The 20899-nt window shown below is 45.1% G+C and overlaps 1 protein-coding gene across 4 annotated transcripts in view; it reads right to left on the reverse strand.

The window, feature by feature from the left end:
* Positions 1–10154, reverse strand: part of EIF4B (eukaryotic translation initiation factor 4B) — a 32020-nt gene extending 21866 nt beyond the window's left edge. For 2 of the 4 annotated variants that reach the window (XM_070410173.1, XM_070410172.1), the window contains exon 1: positions 9998–10154. In XM_070410173.1, coding sequence (XP_070266274.1) covers positions 9998–10010 — 13 coding nt within the window. In that variant the 5' untranslated portion in view covers positions 10011–10154. The remainder of the gene's footprint in view (positions 1–9997) is intronic. The other 2 variants (XM_070410175.1, XM_070410174.1) reach the window with 1 other exon arrangement.
* Between the last annotated feature and the right edge of the window lie 10745 nt (positions 10155–20899).

Consider the following 20899-nt stretch of genomic DNA (forward strand, 5'->3'; position numbering starts at 1 on the left):
TTTTCAATCCAAGAAAAATCTGTAACTTGATGCACCATTTGCTTAACTAAAAAGGGTGCTCTCTCACTTGGTATCTGCCTTTCTTTTAAAGTCCAACTTAATCCTATAAAGTCCTGTTTGCGATGAATGTTATGAACAATCTTTTGGACACAGCAAGAACTCGAAGTATTATGGTCTCAATGTGCAAGCCAGATGAACCTGGCTGCAATAATACAGGGAAAGATGGCCTTGAATGTGAAGTTTCCATGCTTCTCTCAAGTGAATTAATACTATTCCTTCTCCAAAAGTATAATTTATGATCAACCAGGTTATACTGGATCTGTTTTATGCTTCCAAAGAAAGTAGTTATGCAGAGGTTGGGTACTATAGCAGTGATACTGCTCCTGGCTCATATGCAAAAGCCTAGGGAAAAGTTTAAAAAGCTAATTTGAATAAGACATAAAGCATACCTGTGAGGTAGAAAACTTATAGTATATAGGCTTATTTTAGATTTCTCTATGCCCTCTAGTTCAAATACACTGTCTGGGACTAGTAAGATACTAGCTAGAGCACCTTACCCTCACAGGACTTAATCTATGTCATCAGGTATGATCAATTATTAACCTGCCTGGTTATTGGAACAAAAATAGAACTAGTGGTTCGTCCAAGTTAAACATAAGATTAATAAGAATTTGATTAAGGTATCCCTTTACCCTTTGTTCTACATACATATCTAATAAAACTACAGAATCTGAAACTAACTTGCCCTTTGGTCTGATTTTGGCTTAAATCAACTTTCTCGATCAGGATTTCTCAATTTTTACCCCTTGACTCTTGACAAACAAGTCTCCTTCAATGTTATTTGAAATTCCAAAAATAATAAGCAAAACAAATTACTAAAAAATATTAAAGCACTGTTGTAGAATGCCTTTTCAAATCATACATCTCCATTTCCCCTGATTTTGTCACTGCCCACTCTAAAAATTTCTGGTTGAGAAATCCATGTTGGATGACGACAGATTTCATTTAGTTCAGGCAAAAATTATTTCATAAGGTTTCTAACTTAAGTTTCTTTAAATCTAGCAGAACTGACTCAATCACAATATAAGCAGCAGATTTAAAGAAACCAGCCTTTAAATAGCAAAATCAACAAGTCTAAAGTGCATGCCAATGTTTGCTTCACTCTATTTTATTCCCAAAACGGAGAAACTATGTTCTCTAAATCCTCTATGCCCTTTGCTCCTCCAATATCTAGGCCCACAACATGTTTGGGGTTTCATCAAAGTTCTTCTCTTTATAAGGTAAAACATTGTTTTTAATACTCAAGGTTTATCAATCCCTTGCCACAATGATCCAACTGATCTACGTAACTCTCATTTTTCTTTAATCCAATTGGTTAAAAAGTTAAACCAACAACCTCACAAAACAAGCCCCAATTTAAGACCAAACCCACATGGGCTAAGAGGGGATAGAGGAAACACGTGTCCAGAAATTTTATTAAATCCTCTGCCTGCCTGCTGCCTCAATTACAATCGTAACTTACTGACAAGCACTGGGTACAGTGATCTCTAGGTATCCACAGTCCCAAGCTCCTTCCCCCATGAATACCCAAATCCTCAGATGCTCACGACTTTTATATGAAATGATGTATTTTAACTCATCCTCCCATATACTTTAAGTCATTTATAGATTACTTATAATACCAAAAACAATGTAAATGCTATATAGTTAAACTGTATTTAGGGAATAATGACAAGAAAAAAGTGTATATTGTCTATACACATGCAACCATTGCAGACCTAACTACATAGCATACCTTTTCCCCCCCTAATGTTTTTTTCCGTTAACAATTGGTGACATCTGCCCATGAGACACCTGAAGGTAGAGGGCCGACCACTTGTGAAGCTCTTTTAGACTCATATAGGTTAAATAATAGATCTTAAACCCAGCTGGCATGGCTCAGTGGTTGAGCACCAACCTATGAACCAGGAGGTCACGGTTTGATTCCTGGTCAGAGCACATGCCCAAGTTGCAGGCTCCATTCCCAGTGTGGGGTGTGCAGGAGGCAGCCCACCCATAATTCTCTCTCATCATTGATGTTACTATCTCTTCCTCTCCTCGCCGAAATCAATAAAAATGTATTTTTAAGACATTTTAAAAAGAAAGTATTTTTCAAAATTAAGACTACATGTCCTTAAACAAGAAATAATACATCTCTAGCATTCTCAATAAACACAATTTGTTATCTACACTAATAAAAGAGAAACATGGTAATTAGCGTACGACCGCTACCCTTCCCATTGGCTAATCAGCAAATCCTTATGCAAATTAACTGTCAGCCAAGATGGCGGCCGGCAGCCATGCATTGAAGGGAGCAGGGAGGCTTGCTGCTTCAGTGACTGCAGACTCCAACATTCCCTGCCTGCCGCTGCCAGCCTCTCAGCTGCAACTCTAAGCAACTATGTACTATGTTGCAAATAAGAAGCTAAACAAAACCCCAGAAATTCAGCCGGGCTTCAGCCAGCCACCGCAACATTGTATCGATGTTTTCAGCAGCGAGGCTTCAGAGCTAAAGCTGGCCCAGAATAAAAAAAGAAAAAAAGAAAAAAAGGAGCGGTTGGGAGCTTCAGTCAACCGCTTCCGGAAAACAGCCCTCAGCCCCTCACCCAGACTGGCCAGGCACCCCAGTGGGGAATCCCCACCCTGATCCAGGACACCCTTCAGGGCAAACCAGCCAGCCCCTACCCGTGCACCAGGCCTCTATTTTATATAGTAAAAGGGTAATATGCCTCCCGGCACAGGGATCAGTGGAGCAGCGAGGCTCCCGGCACTGGGATCAGTGTGACAGGGGGCAGCGCCCAACCCCCCTGATCAGCCCTGCTCTGTGCCTGATAGGGGGGAGCTCCCCAATCCCCTGATCGCCCTGCAGCTCTGTGTGTGACAGGGGAGAGCTCCCCAACCCTCAGATCGGCCCTGCTCTGTGTGTGAAAGGGTGCGGCACCCCAATCCCCCCCGCCCCCCGGGCCCTGCTCTGTGTGTGACAGGGTAGAGCCATAACCTCTCTATCGGTCCGGCCCTGAGTGTGACAGTGGCGGTGCCCCAACCCCCTGATCGGCCCTGCTCTGTGGGTGATAGAGGGTGGCGCCCCAACCCCCCTCCAGGGGCCTTGCTCTGTGTGTTACAGGGTAGAGCCATAACCTCCCCATTGGCCCTGCCCTGAGTGTGACAGGGTGCAGAGCCCCAACCCCCTGATCTGCCCTGCTCTGTGAGTGACAGGGGGCGGTGCCCCAACTCCCCTATCGGCCCTACCCTGAGCGTGACTGAGGGTGGCATCGTAACCTCCCGATCCCCTCTGCTCTGTGCAGGACGGGGCAGCGCCCCAACTCCCAAATCTGCCCTGCTCTGAGCCTGACCAGGGGCTGCACCTAGGGATTGGGCCTGCCCTCTGCCACCCAGGAGTAGGCCTAAGCCAGCAGGTTGTTATCTCCTGAGGGGTCCCAGACTGCGAGAGGGCACAGGCTGGGCTGGGGGACACCCCCCCAAGTGCACAAATTTTTGTGCACCAGGCCTCTAGTGATATATAAAAAAATAAAGACAACAAATCAACTTAACTCTGTCAGTTTCTCAATTTCTACACCACTGACATTGTAGGCTAGGTAATTCTGTTGAGGGGACTGTCCTGTGCATTGCAGAATGTTACTAGCATCTCTAGTTTCTATTCATTAGATGCCAATAAAAAAGTCCCCACCCCACAATAAAAAATGCCTCCAGACACTGCTATATGCCTCCTGGGGGGAGACAAAATTGCCCCTGGTTGAGGACCACTGTTCTAAGTGTTATTTTCACAATAAATAAAAGGACAAATAAAAGGAAATGTTAGCCCAACATAAAGTACAGCAGCAGCAAAGTGACGGCAATAAACCAAGTATTCAGGATTATCAGGTTGCAGAATGTAGAAAATATGCTTTCTTTGTATTGGTAATAGAAACACAATTGGCAGCTGTTGGAGTGATAAAATCCAGAGACTGGCTGATAGTTCTGTATTTCAAAACAGAGGACATCTTAAAGTTGCCGGAGTCCATTCATTGTCTTCACTAGCTGAGTTTAGACAGAGACCCCCAAAAGCTAGTAACCTTTGAAGTCCTAGCAAAGGTAAGAACTGCACCACCCAGTTAATTTAGGTAATAATAGCTGAAGCATCCCCACCTTAGTTCCCTTAATTCCTTAGATACTGGTGTAGATCCTTGTTGATCAGATATTCTACCTATTTCTGGAAATTGTCTACCAATGAGCTAATCCATGTGTCATTCAAACCTCCTTACCCTAGGGCTATCCCAGATCAAATAAAAGCTTAGAGCAGCCTGAGATAGGCCCTCTCCTTGAGTTGGACTTGCCCGCCTGGTCCCCCAATATTGCAAAATTATTTCGTGTCTTTTTCTCTCATTTGTTGTGCGGCTCCTCTTTCAGATACCGAACCCTACTCCACGTAGGACGTGGAAGGAAACACACTTGACAAAAGTACTATAAGCAATAAAGCTTTTTGGTTGTACAATGCCGTCTACTCCTGCACCTTTCTTAATCTCTTATTTAGGAAGGGGAGTTCGAGTAACAAGGCTTTGTCAAAAATTAGGTTTCTTCGGCCCCGGCGTGGTAGGGACAACCCCGGTCAGGTTGAAACGGCCCCCGTGAGGTAGGGACGACCCCAGTCAGGTCGAAACGGCCCCGGTGTGGTAGGGACAACTCCGGTCAGGTTGAAACAGCCCCGGTGTGGTAGGGACAACCCCGGTGAGGTTGAAACGGCCCCCGTGAGGTAGGGACAACCCCAGTCAGGTCGAATCGGCCCCGGCGTGGTAGGGACAACCCCGGTCAGGTTGAAACGGCCCCCGTGAGGTAGGGACGACCCCGGTGAGGTTGAAACAGCCCCCGTGAGGTAGGGACGACCCCAGTCAGGTCGAAACGGCCCCGGCGTGGTAGGGACAACCCCGGTCAGGTTGAAACGGCCCCCGTGAGGTAGGGACGACCCCAGTCAGGTCGAAACGGCCCCGGTGTGGTAGGGACAACCCCGGTCAGGTTGAAACAGCCCCGGTGTGGTAGGGACAACCCCGGTCAGGTTGAAACAGCCCCGGTGTGGTAGGGACAACCCCGGTGAGGTCGAAACGGCCCCCGTGAGGTAGGGACGACCCCAGTCAGGTCGAAACGGCCCCGGCGTGGTAGGGACAACCCCGGTCAGGTTGAAACGGCCCCCGTGAGGTAGGGACGACCCCGGTGAGGTTGAAACGGCCCTGGTGAGGCTCAGACGGCCCTGGTGAGGTTGAGACTACTCCAGTGAGGTTGGGACAAATAAAGGGGACCAGTATGGACTGATGAACAGGTGTAGATACAGAAGCAGAGCAACATTGAACAGAATGTTAAACTACAATGGGGAGCCTGGGGAGGGTTGGGGGGGGATTAAGAGACCAACTGAAGGACTTATATGCATGCATATAAGATTAACCAATGGACACAAGACACGGGGCGGGGGGGGCGGGGGGTAGGGGCCGGGGGAATATCATGGGGGGGAAAAAGGAGACATATGTAATACTCTTTGTAATACTTTAAGAAATAAAAATTATTAAAAAAAAAAAAAAAAAAAAATTAGGTTTCTTAATTTTAGATCCTGTCAGACTAAGTCCCACTTATTTTATAGGGTTATCAACTCTTTTGAATGTTTTAGTAACCACAGGCTAAGAAAGTCAGAAAGTGTCATAAAAACCTGTATAAGATCACAGCAGTATTATTCATACTAGGCAAAAAAAAACCTGGAAACAACCCAAATGTCCATTAACTGATGAATGGATAAATAAAATATAGATGTCCATACAATTTGGCAATAAGGACTGAGTTCCCACACATCCTACAATACAAATGAATCCTGAAAACATGCTAAGTGAAGGAAGCTAATAACAAAGTCCACATATTGTATAAGATATTCAGAACAGGTAAATACAAAGAAACAGATTAATGTTGGAGGAGGGGTGAGGATAAATGACTGCTAATGGATAAGCTGTTTCTTTTAAAGGAAGTGAATCTCGCCATATCCTCCAGAATGAAAGAATAGTGATTAACAAATGTGTCCTTAAAGAAACAGCATTGTATAAATGCAATCAATGTACCCAAATACAAGAGTATCTAGAACTACAGTAATTAGAGCCCAGACTGAAGAGGTTTCATACAAGCGATATCATGATGTTGAGAGGCCTTACCTTTACTGCATTATAGTTCAGCAGAGTAGAGAATAAAGACTAAGTCAGAACTAATAAGCTCCATTACTTCAACCCCTGGGTTCAGGTAAATATGAACCCTTCTTCTCTGCCCAATTTCATCTTGACAGTCTGAGGAAAATGCCTACTGCCCCTTCCTCACCTTTCCACTCAATTTGATAATTATAAAAATAAAAAATAAACACATCATGCTAACCACTACACAAAGTACTTGGAGATTATCTGTAAGAGAGGAGCTATAAAAATTTAAGAAAAACTTCTTGCTTTGGGCATTTTCCTACCATTAGGACCAAAGCAATATTTATCACAAATCTGAGAAACTGACTTTGGTATATGCACTTAAAAATGTACATACACATACTTAATTACAAATAAGCACTTGGTCAAAAAACAAACAAACACACCCACCTGAAGTTCATTCTTTCTCACACCATCATGAAAAGAGAATAAATTCTAGGCTGTTTTGAGACTAATACCAAATAGTAAGATATTGCATTCTAAGCCATACATATATGGTATGTGAATTATATATCAAGGCTGTATAAAGTGTATATTTAAATGACATTTACTTAGAAACATTTTACTTTGACACTACTCTCTGTATTTGTACTTGATTTTCATTAAGTTTTAGTTTTGGCCTTCTGATTCTGAGTATATTATTCCCAGAGTAACATACATGGTAGATAGAGGATGGGATTTGAAAATAGGTAATATGTGAACAGCATCTATAGCAACCAATGTAACTATTTTTAACTAACTATAAGGTTCAGCTGTACCAAGTGATGTACAAAAACCATCTTTGGACACAATCCTCTTTCTATAAAAAACAATCAAACAAGATCCCACATATAATGGCATTTTATAAGTGTTAAGCAAATGAAAAAGGCCTTTTGTGGGCATATATAAATACGATTTCCAGTTTTAAAGCATTTTAGTCCCAAAAATTAACCTGTATCAAACATTTAACATCAAGAAATATACTGAAATTACACTCTGAGAATTTTATAGTTTTACTTGAGGCCCGGCACACGAAATTTGTGTGCAGGTATGGTGCCTAGGCCTGGCCTGCGATCAGGACCATCTTCCCCAGCTGCCCAAAGCCAGCCCTGCCCCTTGCCGCCACCCACCCACGGTTCCCTTTTGCCATCTGGTGATAGGTGCCTGACAGCCGGGGGAAGGGACCAAGAGGTGGGCTGTTTCTGCCCACTTGCTGGCCCTACCCCCACAATGGGTCACCCTCTGCGTGTGGGGCAACTGGCCGGGCACTGGCAGGGCGGGGGCCTTGGCCTGGCACCCATCCCTGGTTCCTTGTTTGCCATCAGGCGATTGGAGCCTGCCGGCCTCGGAAAAGGACAAAGAGGTGGTCAGTGCGCCTCATAGTTAATGGTCTAGCAGTCGTTCTGGTCATTCTGCCGTTAGGGTCAATTTGCATGTCACCCTTTTATTACATAGAATCACCACAGCCATATTGGTTGAGTGACCAATATCTGGGAATACTGGTCACTCAACAAAATTAGTGTTATTAATTGGAAAAGATTCAAAGTAGGTAAAGAATTTTGATAAACTCCAAATTCTTCAAGGGCAGACTGTCAGATACTAGCATAGTTCACAATCTAAAGAGATTTAGGAATTAAAGGAGATGAGAGCTTCCAAGGAAGAGTAAATATGGAACAGGAGCTATCACTAAGCAAATCCCGTTGACCCTTCTGATTTTCACTCAACTCTGTGAAATCAACGACACAAATAGCTAACATGTCTTCCACTTTAAAAAATTCCACAAAAGTTACAGAGAAAGGGAGTATAGCTTTCTCACTAAATATGACACTAAGCTGTTATGATGGCAAATGCAGGCTGAATAAGCACTTTGTTTCAGATGAAGCTTTTGGGCAGCACCCAGAACTTATGACATGGAAGCCAACCTTGTTATTTCCAAGTTGATAATGGAGAAGAGTCAGGAGTCTCAAAGATTTCGACTTTGCTCTGCCACCTGCATACAGTATGACCTTGAACAAATAATTTCATCTTCTTCAGCTGGGAGAGATACCACCATCTAGCTACATTTATCTCAGAGCATTAAACGAGACAAGAGACATAAAAGTGCTTGGTTAATTGTCTAGTGCTACATTGATGAAAAGGTATGATGTTCAAATGCATCTCAATTCCCTCAACATTCTCCAAAGACATACACAATCCTTAGTCTCCTATGTAATAAGAGATGATAAATTCTTGGGGGTAAATGAGTGTCCAGAGACAGCAGGGGCTCAATAAATATTTTGTAGTATTCAAGGTTGGGCCAGGGAAAAGGAACTAGTCGATCCTTGGTATTGTAGGGGGTTGGTTCCTGGGCCTCTGTGGATACTAAAATTCCTCATATGCTCAAGTACTTTATTCAGAATAGCATAGTATTTGCATATACACTACAAAATCCTCCCGTTTACTTTAAATCACCTCTAAATTACTTCTAATACCTAATACAAAGTTATGGTATGTAAAGAGTTGTTACACTGTACTGTTTAGGGAGTAATACAAAGTCTATACATGCCCAGTACAGGCTAACTACATAGTACACGCCAGCAACACAACACCCCCCCCCCCCCCAATATTTTCCATCCCTGTGGGTTGAATCCTCAGATTAGGAATGCCCACCGTTTATGTCCCCAAAACCAAATTAATGCTACAAAATGCTGCACAGCTCACTGCTAATTTCATTAGAAATGTAAATAGAATTGCATGGCAGTGATATTCCCTCCCTCCAAGAAGTCTAAACAGAAACCAACTCGAGCAACTAGTATTATTTTAAAACCATTCCTAGTTGTTCAATTATCTCAGAAAAAAATTAAAAAAAGAGCTGAATCCCACCATTGAAGGTATAAAAATTCAACCAAAATGGAAGCTGTCAAGGGATCTGATCTTGCTCATCACTGTATCTCTAACACCATGAACCATGCTAGTCTAGTTTGCGTTCAGTAAAAATGTGTTGACTTACTAGGAATCTGACTCCACCCTGCTTCCTCTCTTCCAACACGTGGGTGCACCAGTGGGTTTCCCAATCCCACTTAACTGTTAACTTCAACCTCCAAGCCTAACGCAGACCCTTGCAATCCACAGGCCGGGCCACACGCCAAAAGGGGAAGTGGAAGGACATAAAACAACACAGGCGCCTAAAATCTTGCCATCTGCGCTCCGGCGCGTGCTTTCAAGGCGCGCCCGTCTCCACTACCTTCAGCTCTCCTCCCGCGCACGCGCACCACTGCCACCTCCCGCCCCTCCAGCTACTCGCGCTCGGGTTCTAACTGCCCCACCCCCCCACCCCCTGCCCCCACTCCCGTCCGCAACGGCCTCGCGCCCGGGAGCCCTGGTCTAGCGTGCACCCGTCCGCGCGCCAACCGCCTCCTCCTTTCCTCCACGCCTTCCCGCTGGCACAGCGCTTCGGGTCTCCGAGAAGGCCTCCCGCCTCCCGCCGATCTTTCTGTGCCTCCTCTCCGTTCCAACTCAAGCCAGAGTCCATCATTACTCCCCGCTCCAACCTCGCGCAGATGGGGTGGAAAGGGGGTGAGGGGAAAGGTGTCCTTCCCCTCCCCCTCCCCCTTAAATATCCCGAGGCGGTAACCTAGCCGGGCCAAGTCGCCAGCCTGCCGCAGCCTCCCAATCCCAAGGGAAGCAGTGCCGCCGATTCCCCGACTCCAGGGAATCAGGAGATCAGGCTCGGAGAGTGGCTTGGGAACCCGGTCCTTGGACGCACTCGGCCGCTCACTCACCTGAGGCCGCCATGTTGGGAGAGGGAGAGAGAACGCAAAGGACCCGGATGAGGCAATCACGTGATTATAGCGGGAGCGCCGGGCTAGGAGTCGCGAAACTGGGAGGGGGCGGGGAGGTGAAGAAGTGAGACAGGAGGCGGGGCGTTGCTGTTCTGGGTTCGTAAAGCTGCGTGTGCGGTGGCGCAGTGTCCTACGGGAAGACCTACGCGACGTGTGGCCTAAGGGGTGGGGCCTGGGCTGTCGCGAAACCCCTAACGCTTTACGTAGCCTTACGTGCCGACCAGGGGCAGGGCCTGGAGCCCGGGGCGGGGTCTCCTGGTGGCCGGACTTCCTGTCGGTGGGGTCAGCGGAAGGGGCGGGGCCGCGTTGGCTACCCTGGGAGGAATGGAAGCGGGCTGGAACTCAGAATGGGTGTGCTACAATTGGTTTTCTGAAGGCGAGGATTCGGAGTTTCTTTTTAAATTTCTGTTTGTTGAAGCAAAACAAGCCCATAATCCTCGGTAAGGATGGTTCTATTTGGGCATATTTAGAAGGAATAAGAAAGTAAAAGATAGGGACCACTTACTTGCCATGGGTTTTTACCTCATTTAATCCTTTCACTGACTGGCTTGGTTCAGTCAAACTCAGGCTCCGTTTTTCACAGAAGCGTGCTATCCATGCTTCTCCAGCTAATGCTACACTTTATCGTATATTATTTGTCATATTAGCATTTCATTCAGTGAAACATTTCATTGGGTAGCTACCATGTGTCAGGTACTGTTAACTGGCTTTTTGAAGTACAAGAGATAACAAAACCTCCCCAAAGGAGGTTGCAGTCCAGTAAGAGAAAAATAAGCACTCCGTAATCAAGGTGATTTTGAGAAAAGGTGACTGGGTGCAGCTCTAGATTGCCTTATCAGGGAAGGCCAGCCTCTGAGGTAGTGACATTTAAACTGAGATCTGAATTACAAATAGCCAGCCCTGTGAACATCTTCAGGAGGAGCTTTAGGAGAAGGCAGAGGATGCACAGCTAGGTCAAAAGCTCCAAGGCTGGAACATCTTGGCACGTTGAAGAATTTAAAGGCTGGTAGCTGGAGCATGGTAAGGGAGGGGTACAAGATGAAGTTTGAGAACTAGGTAGAGGTTGGGTCACGTGTGGCTTTGTAAACCAGGTTTAGTAGTTTGATGTTATTCCAAGTGGGTTGGGAGAGCATGGAAGATTTTGTATAAGGGCATGTCATTAGTTGAAATAAAAATTTGAGAAGGATTAGTATCTTGATGTGGTTGGTGGTTATGAGTGTGTATTTATGTAAAAATTCATCGCATAGTACACTTAAAATATGTGCATTTTACTTATAGACGTTATACTTTAATGCAAAAAAAGAGAGGCCACAACAAGAATACTCAGACTGTTGAATGGAGAGTGGATTATACAGATGCAGTAATGGAAGAGAAAGACCAGTTAGTTAAAAGGTTGTTGCTGCCAGAGCCCCATTATGACTTTTCTTTTTTAAAAAAAATAATATATTTTTGTTAGTTTCAGAGAGGAAGGGAGAGAGAGATAGAAACATTAATGGTGAGAGACTATCATTGATCAGCTGCCTCCTGCACACCTACACTGGGGATCGAGCCCACAACCTGGGCATGTGCCCTGACCTAGAATCGAACTGTGACCTCCTGGTTCATAGGTCAGTGTTCAACCACCAAGCCACACCAGCTCAGCCCCATTATAACATTTTGTAGACTCTAGGCACGTTGCCTTTATAGGCTTCTTTCTCCATAAAAGCAATATTAAAAATTATATTTTATGATTATTGGCATAAAGACAAATATATTAATACTAGAGGCCCGGTACATGGAATTCGAGCCACGGGTAGGATCCCTAAGCCTGGCTGTCGATCAGAGCCAAACAAGGCCTTCTGGCTGCTGGCCAGGGCCTTCATTCTGTGCCACCCCCTGGTGGTCAGCACACGTTATAGCCAGCAATGGAACTCCCGGTCTCCCCGTTGAACTCCCAAGGGGACACTTTGCATATTAGCCTTTTATATATATAAATAACACACGAAAACATTTTATTTAACCTTAATGGTGGGGACTAGGCACTGTGCCAGCTGTGACTACTGGATAAGTCAGCCCTAGCTGCTATAATCCTGGTGAGAGAAGATGGTGGCCCAGACATGAGTACAGAGATGGAAAGGGATAGATGCAGACCTATTTTGGAAGTAGGCTTGGTGATTGTTTATACATGGAGGGCACAGGAGAGGGAGCTGTCAAAGATGACTCCCAAGTTTTTGGCATGAACATATGGGTTATGCTATTTACTTAGATGGCAAAGCCTGGCATAGAGCAGATTTGAAGAGGGTGTGTGGGCTCTGTTTTGGCCATATTAAGTTTGAGGTGGCTACCAGTTCAGTGCTTCTCACATTTTAATGTGCTTGTGAATCACCAAGAGAGTTTGTAAAAAGCCATATTCCAATTCAGTAGGACTGGGGTGAGCCTGAGATTTTATATTTCTTCTGGTTTGGATCATTAAAATGGAATAATATCTGAGAATTAAGCAAAAAAAGCATTGACCCAATTTCTATTGGGGACAGATTTCAGAAAGTTCTGAGAAAAGCCAAATAAGGTAGGGACGTACAAGGTAGGGAGAGACTTTCATTTGCTAAGCACCCATATATTTCATGGTAATACAGGCAGTTAAAAAACTAATTTGCATAGCCCTCACAATGGCCCTCGAAAGTTAATACTATTAATACTATTTTAAAATAATGATTCAGACCCTGGCCAGGTGGCTCAGTTGGTTGGAGCGTCATCCTGTACACCAAAAGGTTGCTTAGTGATTAGAGCATTGGCCCTCACACGGAGGGTTCGAGGTTTTGCTTCCCAGTCAAAGTCACATATCTGGGTTATAGGTTGGATCCTCAGCCCTGGGAGAGGGCACTTGAGGGAGACAACCAATCGATGTGTCTCCACATCAATGCTTCTCTTTCCCTCCTTCCCTCTTCCCTCTCTTCCCCTCTCTCTAAAAATCAATGGGAAGAAAATATTCTCTGGTGAGCATTAACAACAACATCAACCTTAAAATCTCAAGATAAGTCTACAACCACCACTTTGTAGCATTTGTTCTGAAGAATCCAGAAGAAACAAACTGCGGTAGTTATTGATTACTATATAACAAATTACCCTAAAACAACAAACATTTATTATCTCAGTTTCTATGGGTCAGAAATTGGTATTTGCAAATCACTTTTAATTCCTGACACTTGCAATGTCTCATATTCATGTCCTCTTCTCCATTTTCCTTATCATTTTTTACCCTGACCTCTGCATTAGTCTCCTAATGAGTCTTCCTGCTTCAATCCGTGTAATGTGTAGCTACTAGATTTATTTTCCTAAAGCATAGTTCTGAATACATTCCCCTGCTAACAAACTTTCCATGACTCTCTCTAATTGGCTTGGGCGGACATTCAAGACCTGTATACTCCAACCCAAGTCACTTTTTTTCTGCTATCCTCCCTTGTCTGCAGTTAAATTCCAAACATGCACACCTGTGCTTTTCTAACTTATTCTTTTTTCCCCTGCCGGAAGCCGGTCCATCCTTGCTGCTTGACACAGTCGCTGCAGGAAAGAAACATCTGCACAGCATATGTTTCAAGGGACCTGGCATATATAGCATACTGTTCTTAATATGTTTGCTCCCCTTAGCACTATGTGTTTTAACCAAGGTCACCTCTCTGAGAAAGGTTGTTTCCCCAGGTAGGGATTTTTCCCTGAAGTTAGGGAGGGGATAAAACCTCTTAACTAAGTGCCAGGCGGGTAGTTAATCACTTTAACTACAAACAATCATGCTTGAGCTACATAATCTTTTTGGGGTCCAATCCCAGCAGGTCCAGGGGTCCCCAAAGGTGTGGACGGAGTCGGCGAAGAAGAAATGACACAAAGACAGCCTTCAGTTGATCAGCAGCCTAGTCAGGACCTCTAGCCAGGATCTCCAGCCAAAGTTCTGGTCGGAGTTCTGGTTAGGAACTGATCAGGATCTGATGAGGATCTGATGTTTATTGTCTTGTTACATCCGTATTTATACCAGCCGATTTTAATCCTGTCAATTTCTATTACAAAGGTTAGGGCGTTTCTTATCTCCATTCCAGGGAGTAAAGATTATGTAGCTTAACTACCCACCTGGCACTTAATTAAGGGGTTGTATCTCCTCCCTAACCTTAGGGAAAAATCCCCACCTGGGGAAACGACCTTTCTCAGAGAGGTGACCTTGATTAAAACACATGGCGCTAAGGAGAGCAAACATGTTAAGAACAATATGCTATATATGCCAGGTCCCTTGAAACATATACTGTGCAGATGTTTCTTTCCTGCAGCGACTGTGTCAAGCAGCAAGGATGGACCGGCTTCCGGCATAATCTTTACTCCCTGGAATGTAGATAAGAAACGCCCTAACCTTTGCAATAGAAATTGACAGGATTAAAATCAACTGGTATAAATACAGATGTAACAAGACAATGAACACCAGAACTTGGCTGGAGATCCTAGACAGAACTTGACTGGAGATCCTGGCTAGGCTGCTGATCAACTGAACGCTGTCTCCATGTCACTCATTCTTCTCCGACTCCGTCCACACCTTTGGGGACCCCTGAACCTGCTGGGGCTGGACCCCAACACCCCCCCCCCCTTTGCTCTTTGTTTTGCCTGAATACTCTTTCCTCATTCACTACCAAATGGGTCAATAATCAAGGCTCTTCAAATGTCACATTTTCTAGGAAGCTTTTTTAAAGCTTCTTTCTCTGAACTCCCCCAGGACTGCACCTGTATCTTCTTTTGGCATTTGTGATTTTCCTCCTTGAATTGCCTTCACTCCTCCTCCATCAACTCCTCAAGGGCAGAATTCATGTTGATTATCTTTGTGTTTTCTGTGCATTAGCATCTGGAACATTATTAGTGCTCAGTATATATTTGTTGTTGCTACAGTCAGACTTTTAAGGAATTATATTTATTGAGGCTATCATAGCACATATTGATTCATATACCTGGGTTCATTCAGTGTTCATCAAACTGGAAAATGTAGCCCTTAAAACCAATGGTTTCTTCCATAGGAAAAGAACAAAAAAGGTTTCCTCTTTTAGACTTTTTCAAACTAAAAAATGTTTGGAAACTAGGTTAAAACAAAGCAAACAAGCAAATGCATATGTTTATTTTCCAGAGACTGAATTTACTAAGCTAATTGGCTTAACTTAATATTTGAGGTTTTCACAATAACTTGGTTGAAATTGTCCAGATTTTCTTTTGAAAACCATCCTGTTATATATACACACACAACACACACAAATAAACATATATAAATAGCAAATAATTATACATGGCAGTTAAAAAAATCTCAACTACAGCCTTGGCCCATGTAGCACGGTTGGTTGGAGTGTCATCCTGTACACCAAAAGATGGCTGGTTTGATTCTCAGTCAGAGCACATACATAGGTTTTGATTGGATCCCTGGTCAGGGCACGTAAGGGAGGCAACTGATCAATGTTTCTCTCTCACATCTTTCTCTCTCCCTTCCTCCCTCTAAAAAACAAAAACGAAAATGTTCCCTTCCTGTAAAAAAACAACAACCTCAACTACATTAATAAATTTTAGTTATATAGCCCTAGCTGGTTTGGCTCTGTGGATAGAGTGTCGGCCTGCGGGCTGAAGGGTCCTGGGTTTGATTCCAGTCAAGAGCACATGCCTAGGTTGCAGGCTCCATCTCCAGTAGGGGGTATGTAGGAGGCAGCCCGTCAATGATTCTCTCTCATCATTGCTGTTTCTATCTCTCTCTCTCTCCCTATCTGAAATCAATAAAAATATATTTTAAAACATTTTATTTTATTTTTTAAAAAAATATATTTTATTGATTTTTTATAGAGAGGAAGGGAGAGAGATAGAGAGTCAGAAACATCGATGAGAGAGAAACATCGATTAGCTGCCTCCTGCACACCTCCTACTGGGGATGTGCCCACAACCCAGGTACATGCCCTTGACCGGAATCGAACCCGGGACCCTTCAGTCCACAGGCTGATGTTCTATCCACTGAGCCAAACCGGTTTTGGCTATTTTAAAACATTTTAGTTATATAAAACATTCCCTGTCCCTCTCTGAGCCTTAGAATTCTAATCTGCAAAAGGAGGGTATTTGACTAGATGATTTCAAAGATCTTTTTTGTCATTTTATGAATTGGTGATGCTAATTGTGGATATTATGATCTTTCTCCTGGTAAAACTGGCAAAGACATTCTTCAGATAACCAGGACTAAGCTAATCTACATTAATAAAAGAGAAACATGGTAATTAGCGTACGACTGCTACCCTTCCCATTGGCTAATCAGGGAGATATGCAAATTAACTGTCAGCCAAGATGGCGGCCGGCAGCCAGGCAGCTGATGTGAACAGGGAGGCTTGCTTCCTTCAGTGACAGAGGACTCCAACGTTCCCCGCCTGCCTTGCTGGCCTCTGAGCTTCAGTTGGAAACATTGTAACATTTATAGAAGATAAACAAAACCCCAGAAACCTCCTGTCAGTCAGCCGGGATCTCAGAGCTGGAGTCGCAACATTGTTTTGAATACAGAAAACAAAGGCCAGAAACCTGCTTTCAGCCGAGAGAAAAAGCCGGCTCTCAGAGAGAAAGCCGGCTCTCAGCTCCAGTGACAGCCATAGAAGGTAAATAAATGCCAGAATAAAAAAAAAAGAAAAAAAGGAGAGGTTTGGAGCTTCAGTCGCCCACCAGCCTGAAAACGGCCCTCAGCCCCTCACCCAGACTGGCCAGGCACAGCAGTGGGGACCCCCACCCTGAAGCAACAAGATGGCGGCTAATTTGCATACTGAAGGCAGGCGGCAGCAGGCAAGGCTGTCTGTGCGGTCTGGGACCCGGATCTGTGACCCTGCTGGGGGGGGATCAGCGGAGCCTCGAGGCCTCGGGGCACTGGGATCAGCGTGACAGGGGGCAGCGCCCAAACCCCCTGATTGCCCTGCGGCTCTGTGTGTGACAGGGGGCAGCGCCCCAACCCCCTGATCGGCCCTGCTCTGTGGGTGATAGAGGGCGGCGCCCCAACCACCCCCCCCACGGGCCCTGCTCTATGTGAGGCGGGGTAGAGCCATAACCTCCCCATTGGCCCTGCCCTGAGTGTGACAGTGGCGGCGCCCCAACCCCCTGATCGGCCCTGCTCTGTGTGTGACAGGGGCCAGCTCCTCAACCCCCTGATCGGCCCTACTCTGTGTGTGACGGGGGAGCTCCCCAACCCGCTGATTGACCCTGCTCTGTGCATGACAGGGGGGAGCTCCCCAAACCCCTGATGGGCCCTGCTCTGTGTGTGACAGGGTATGGAGCCCCAACCCCCCTGATGGGCCCTGCTCTGTGCGTGACAGGGGGGAGCTCCTCAACCCCCTGATGGGCCCTGCTCTGTGCGTGACGGGGGGAGCTCCTCAACCCCCTGATGGGCCCTGCTCTGTGCGTGACAGGGGGGAGCTCCCCAAACCCCTGATCGGCCCTGCTCTGTGTGTGACAGGGGGGAGCTCCCCAAACCCCTGATCGGCCCTGCTCTGTGTGTGACAGGGTACAGAGCCCCAACCCCCCTGATGGCCTCTGCTCTGTGCATGACAGGGGGTGGCGCCGCAACCTCCTGATCGGCCCTGCTCTGTGCGTGGCAGGGGGTGGCCCCGCAACTTCCCTATCGACCCTGCCTTGAGTGTGACAGGGGGTGGTGCCCCAACCCCCCAATCGGCCCTACCCTAAGCGTGACTAGGGGTGGCATCGCAACCTCCAGATCCGCCCTGCTCTGTGCATGACAGGGGGTGGCGCCCCAACTCCCCAATCGGCCCTGCTCTGAGCCCGACCAGGGGCTGCACCTAGGGATTGGGCCTGCCCTCTGCCACCCGGGAGCAGGCCTAAGCCAGCAGGTTGTTATCTCCTGAGGGGTCCCAGACTGCGAGAGGGCACAGGCCGGACTGAGGGACCCCCTCTCCCCCCCGAGTGCACAAATTTTTGTGCACCGGGCCTCTAGTCTATAATAATAAAAGCATAATATGCTAATTAGACCAGACATCTTTCCAGATGTCCTTCTGGACAAACCTTCCGGACTAAGCCAGGGCTGTAAGGGAAGCCTGGTTCCCTGGTTCCTGCTGGCAGCTGGAGGGAAGCCCAGGTCCCGGGTGCCAGAGGGACGCTGGTACCGGCAGCTAGGGGAAGCAAGGCCTACCCTTGCACAAATTTTGTGCATCGGGCCTCTAGTCCATTAATAAGAGAATATGGTTCATATGCCAGTTACTTCCATTTTGTTCAGCTTGTATAGCTGAAATAATAAATTGTCATTGTTTTCTGCTTTATGACCACACAATCCAAGCAAAATTTATTATTACTTTAACAATGTGTATTTATCTAAAGTAAGTCTTTTTATCACTGAGTTTTGAATGTGTAAGGTTAATTTTAAATATATATTAGTATTATATAGGGGTTCTATTTTTAAAAAATCTGTATTGTTGAAAGTATTACATATGTCCCCACTCCCCCATTGATCCCTTCTGGCCTGCTCCCACCCACCGCCCCAGGCCTTCACCACCCTATTATCTGTGTCCATGGGGTATGCATATATGCATACATGTTCTTTGGTTGATCTTTTCCCACCCACCCACCACACCTTCCCTTTGAGATTCAACAGTCTGTTCCATGCTTTTATGTCTCCGGATCTATTTTGTTTATCAGTTTACTTTGTTCATTAGATTCCACATATGAGTGAGATCATGTGATCCTTGTCTTTCTCTGACTGTCTTATTTCACTTAGGATAATACTCTTCAGGTCTCTCCATGCTATCTCAAAGGGTAAGAGATCCTTCTTTTTTACTGTTACATAGTACTCCCTGGTGTAAATGTACCACAGCTTTTTTATCCACTCATCTACTGATGGGCACTTGGGCTATTTCCTGATCTTAGCTATTGTAAATTGTGCTGCTATGAACATAGGGGTGCATGCATTCTTTCTTTCTTTTTTAAAATAAATCTTTATTCAGATTATTACAGTTGTTCCTCTTCCCCCCCCCCACCATTGCTCCCCTCCACCCAGTTCCCACCCCACCCCATGCCCTAATCCCCCCACTGTCCTTGTCCATAGGTGTACGATTTTTGTCCAGTCTCTTCCCGCACACCCTTCACCCCCTTCCCTCTGAGAATTGTCAGTCCACTCCCTTTCTATGCCCCTGATTCTATTATATTCACCAGTTTATTCTGTTCATCAGATTTTTTATTCACTTGATTTTTAGATTCACTTGTTGATAGATATGTATTTGTTGTCACTTTGTTGTACATAATTTTTATCTTTACCTTTTTCTTCTTCCTCTTCTTAAAGAATTTCATATAATACTTGTTTGGTGGTAATGAACTCCTTTAGCTTTTTCTTGTCTGTGAAGCTCTTTATTTGACCTTCAATTCTAAATGATAGCTTTGCTGGGTAGAGTAATCTTGGTTGTAGGTTCTTGCTATTCATCACTTTGAATATTTCTTGCCACTCCCTTCTGGCCTGCATAGTTTCTGTTGAGAAATCAGCTGACAGTTGTATGGGCACTCCCTTGTAGGTAACTAACTGTTTTTCTCTTGCTGCTTTTAAGATTCTCTCTTTGTCTTTGCCCTTGGCGTTTTAATTATGATGTGTCTTGGTGTGGTCCTCTTTGGATTCCTCTTGTTTGGGGTTCTCTGCACTTCCTGGACTTGTAAGTTTATTTCTTTCACCAGGTAGGGGAAAATTTCTGTCATTATTTCTTCAAAAAGGTTTTCAATATCTTGCTCTCTCTCTTCTTCTGGCACCCCATAATTCGGATGTTGGTACACTTGAAGTTGTCTCAGAGGCTCCTTACACTATTTTCATATTTTTGGATTCTTTTTTCCTTTTGCTTTTCTGGTTGGGTGTTTTTTTTTGTTTTGTTTTGTTTTTATATGGAAAGTGATATCCCTTGAAGGGGGTGTTACCCCTCAAGAGAGCACATAATCTTTTTAAAAAAAATATGTTTTATTGATTTTTTACAGAGAGGAAGGGAGAGGGATAGAGAGTCAGAAACATCGATGAGATGTTTCTCTCTCATCGATGTTTCTGACTCTCTATCCCTCTCCCTTCCTCTCTGTAAAAAATCAATGAAATATATTTAAAAAAAAAAGAAACATTGATGAGAGAGAAATATCAATCAGCTGCCTCCTGCACACCCCCTACTGGGGATGTGCCCACAACCAAGGTACATGCCCTTGACTGGAATCGAACCTGGGACCTTTCAGGCATGCCCTTGACCGGAATCGAACCTGGGACCTTTCAGTCCGCAGGCCGACGCTCTATCCAGTGAGCCAAACTGGTTATGGCTCTGTTTGGGTGTTTTTTGCTCCTTTGTATTTCAAACCTTTGACTTGATTCTTGGGATCCTCTAGTCTGTTGTTGGATTTCTGTATATTAATCTTTATTTCAGTCAGTGTATGCTTAATTTCTAATTGGTCCTTTTTCATATCCTTGAGGGTCTCACTAAATTTCTCGGAGGTTTCTAGAAGATTCTTGAGTAACCTTATAACCGTGGTTTTGAACTGTATAGCCAGTAGTTTGCTTTCCTCCATTTCTTTCATTTGTGACCTGTTTCTTTGTCTCTGCATTTTGGCTGCTTCCCTGTGTTGATAGAGTGGCTTTGTGTGCTAGGTATCCTATAGGGCTCAGTGGCTCAGCCTCCCTAATTACCTGAGGTGGACACTCTTGGTGCACCTCTTTGTGGGCTGTGTGCACAGTCTTGTTGTAGTTAAGTCTTGATTGCTGTTGGTATCACTGGGAGGAATTGAATTGGCTGTGAGGACCAGCTATGTCTACAATGGGAGAACTGCTGTGCTAGAGACACACTTATGGGGCAGGACTTGCTTCAGTGG

This window comes from Myotis yumanensis, unplaced genomic scaffold, assembly GCF_028538775.1.
Source record: "Myotis yumanensis isolate MYYU_CA2020_CCGP unplaced genomic scaffold, mMyoYum1.0.hap1 SCAF_3, whole genome shotgun sequence".
Lineage (NCBI taxonomy): Eukaryota > Metazoa > Chordata > Mammalia > Chiroptera > Vespertilionidae > Myotis > Myotis yumanensis.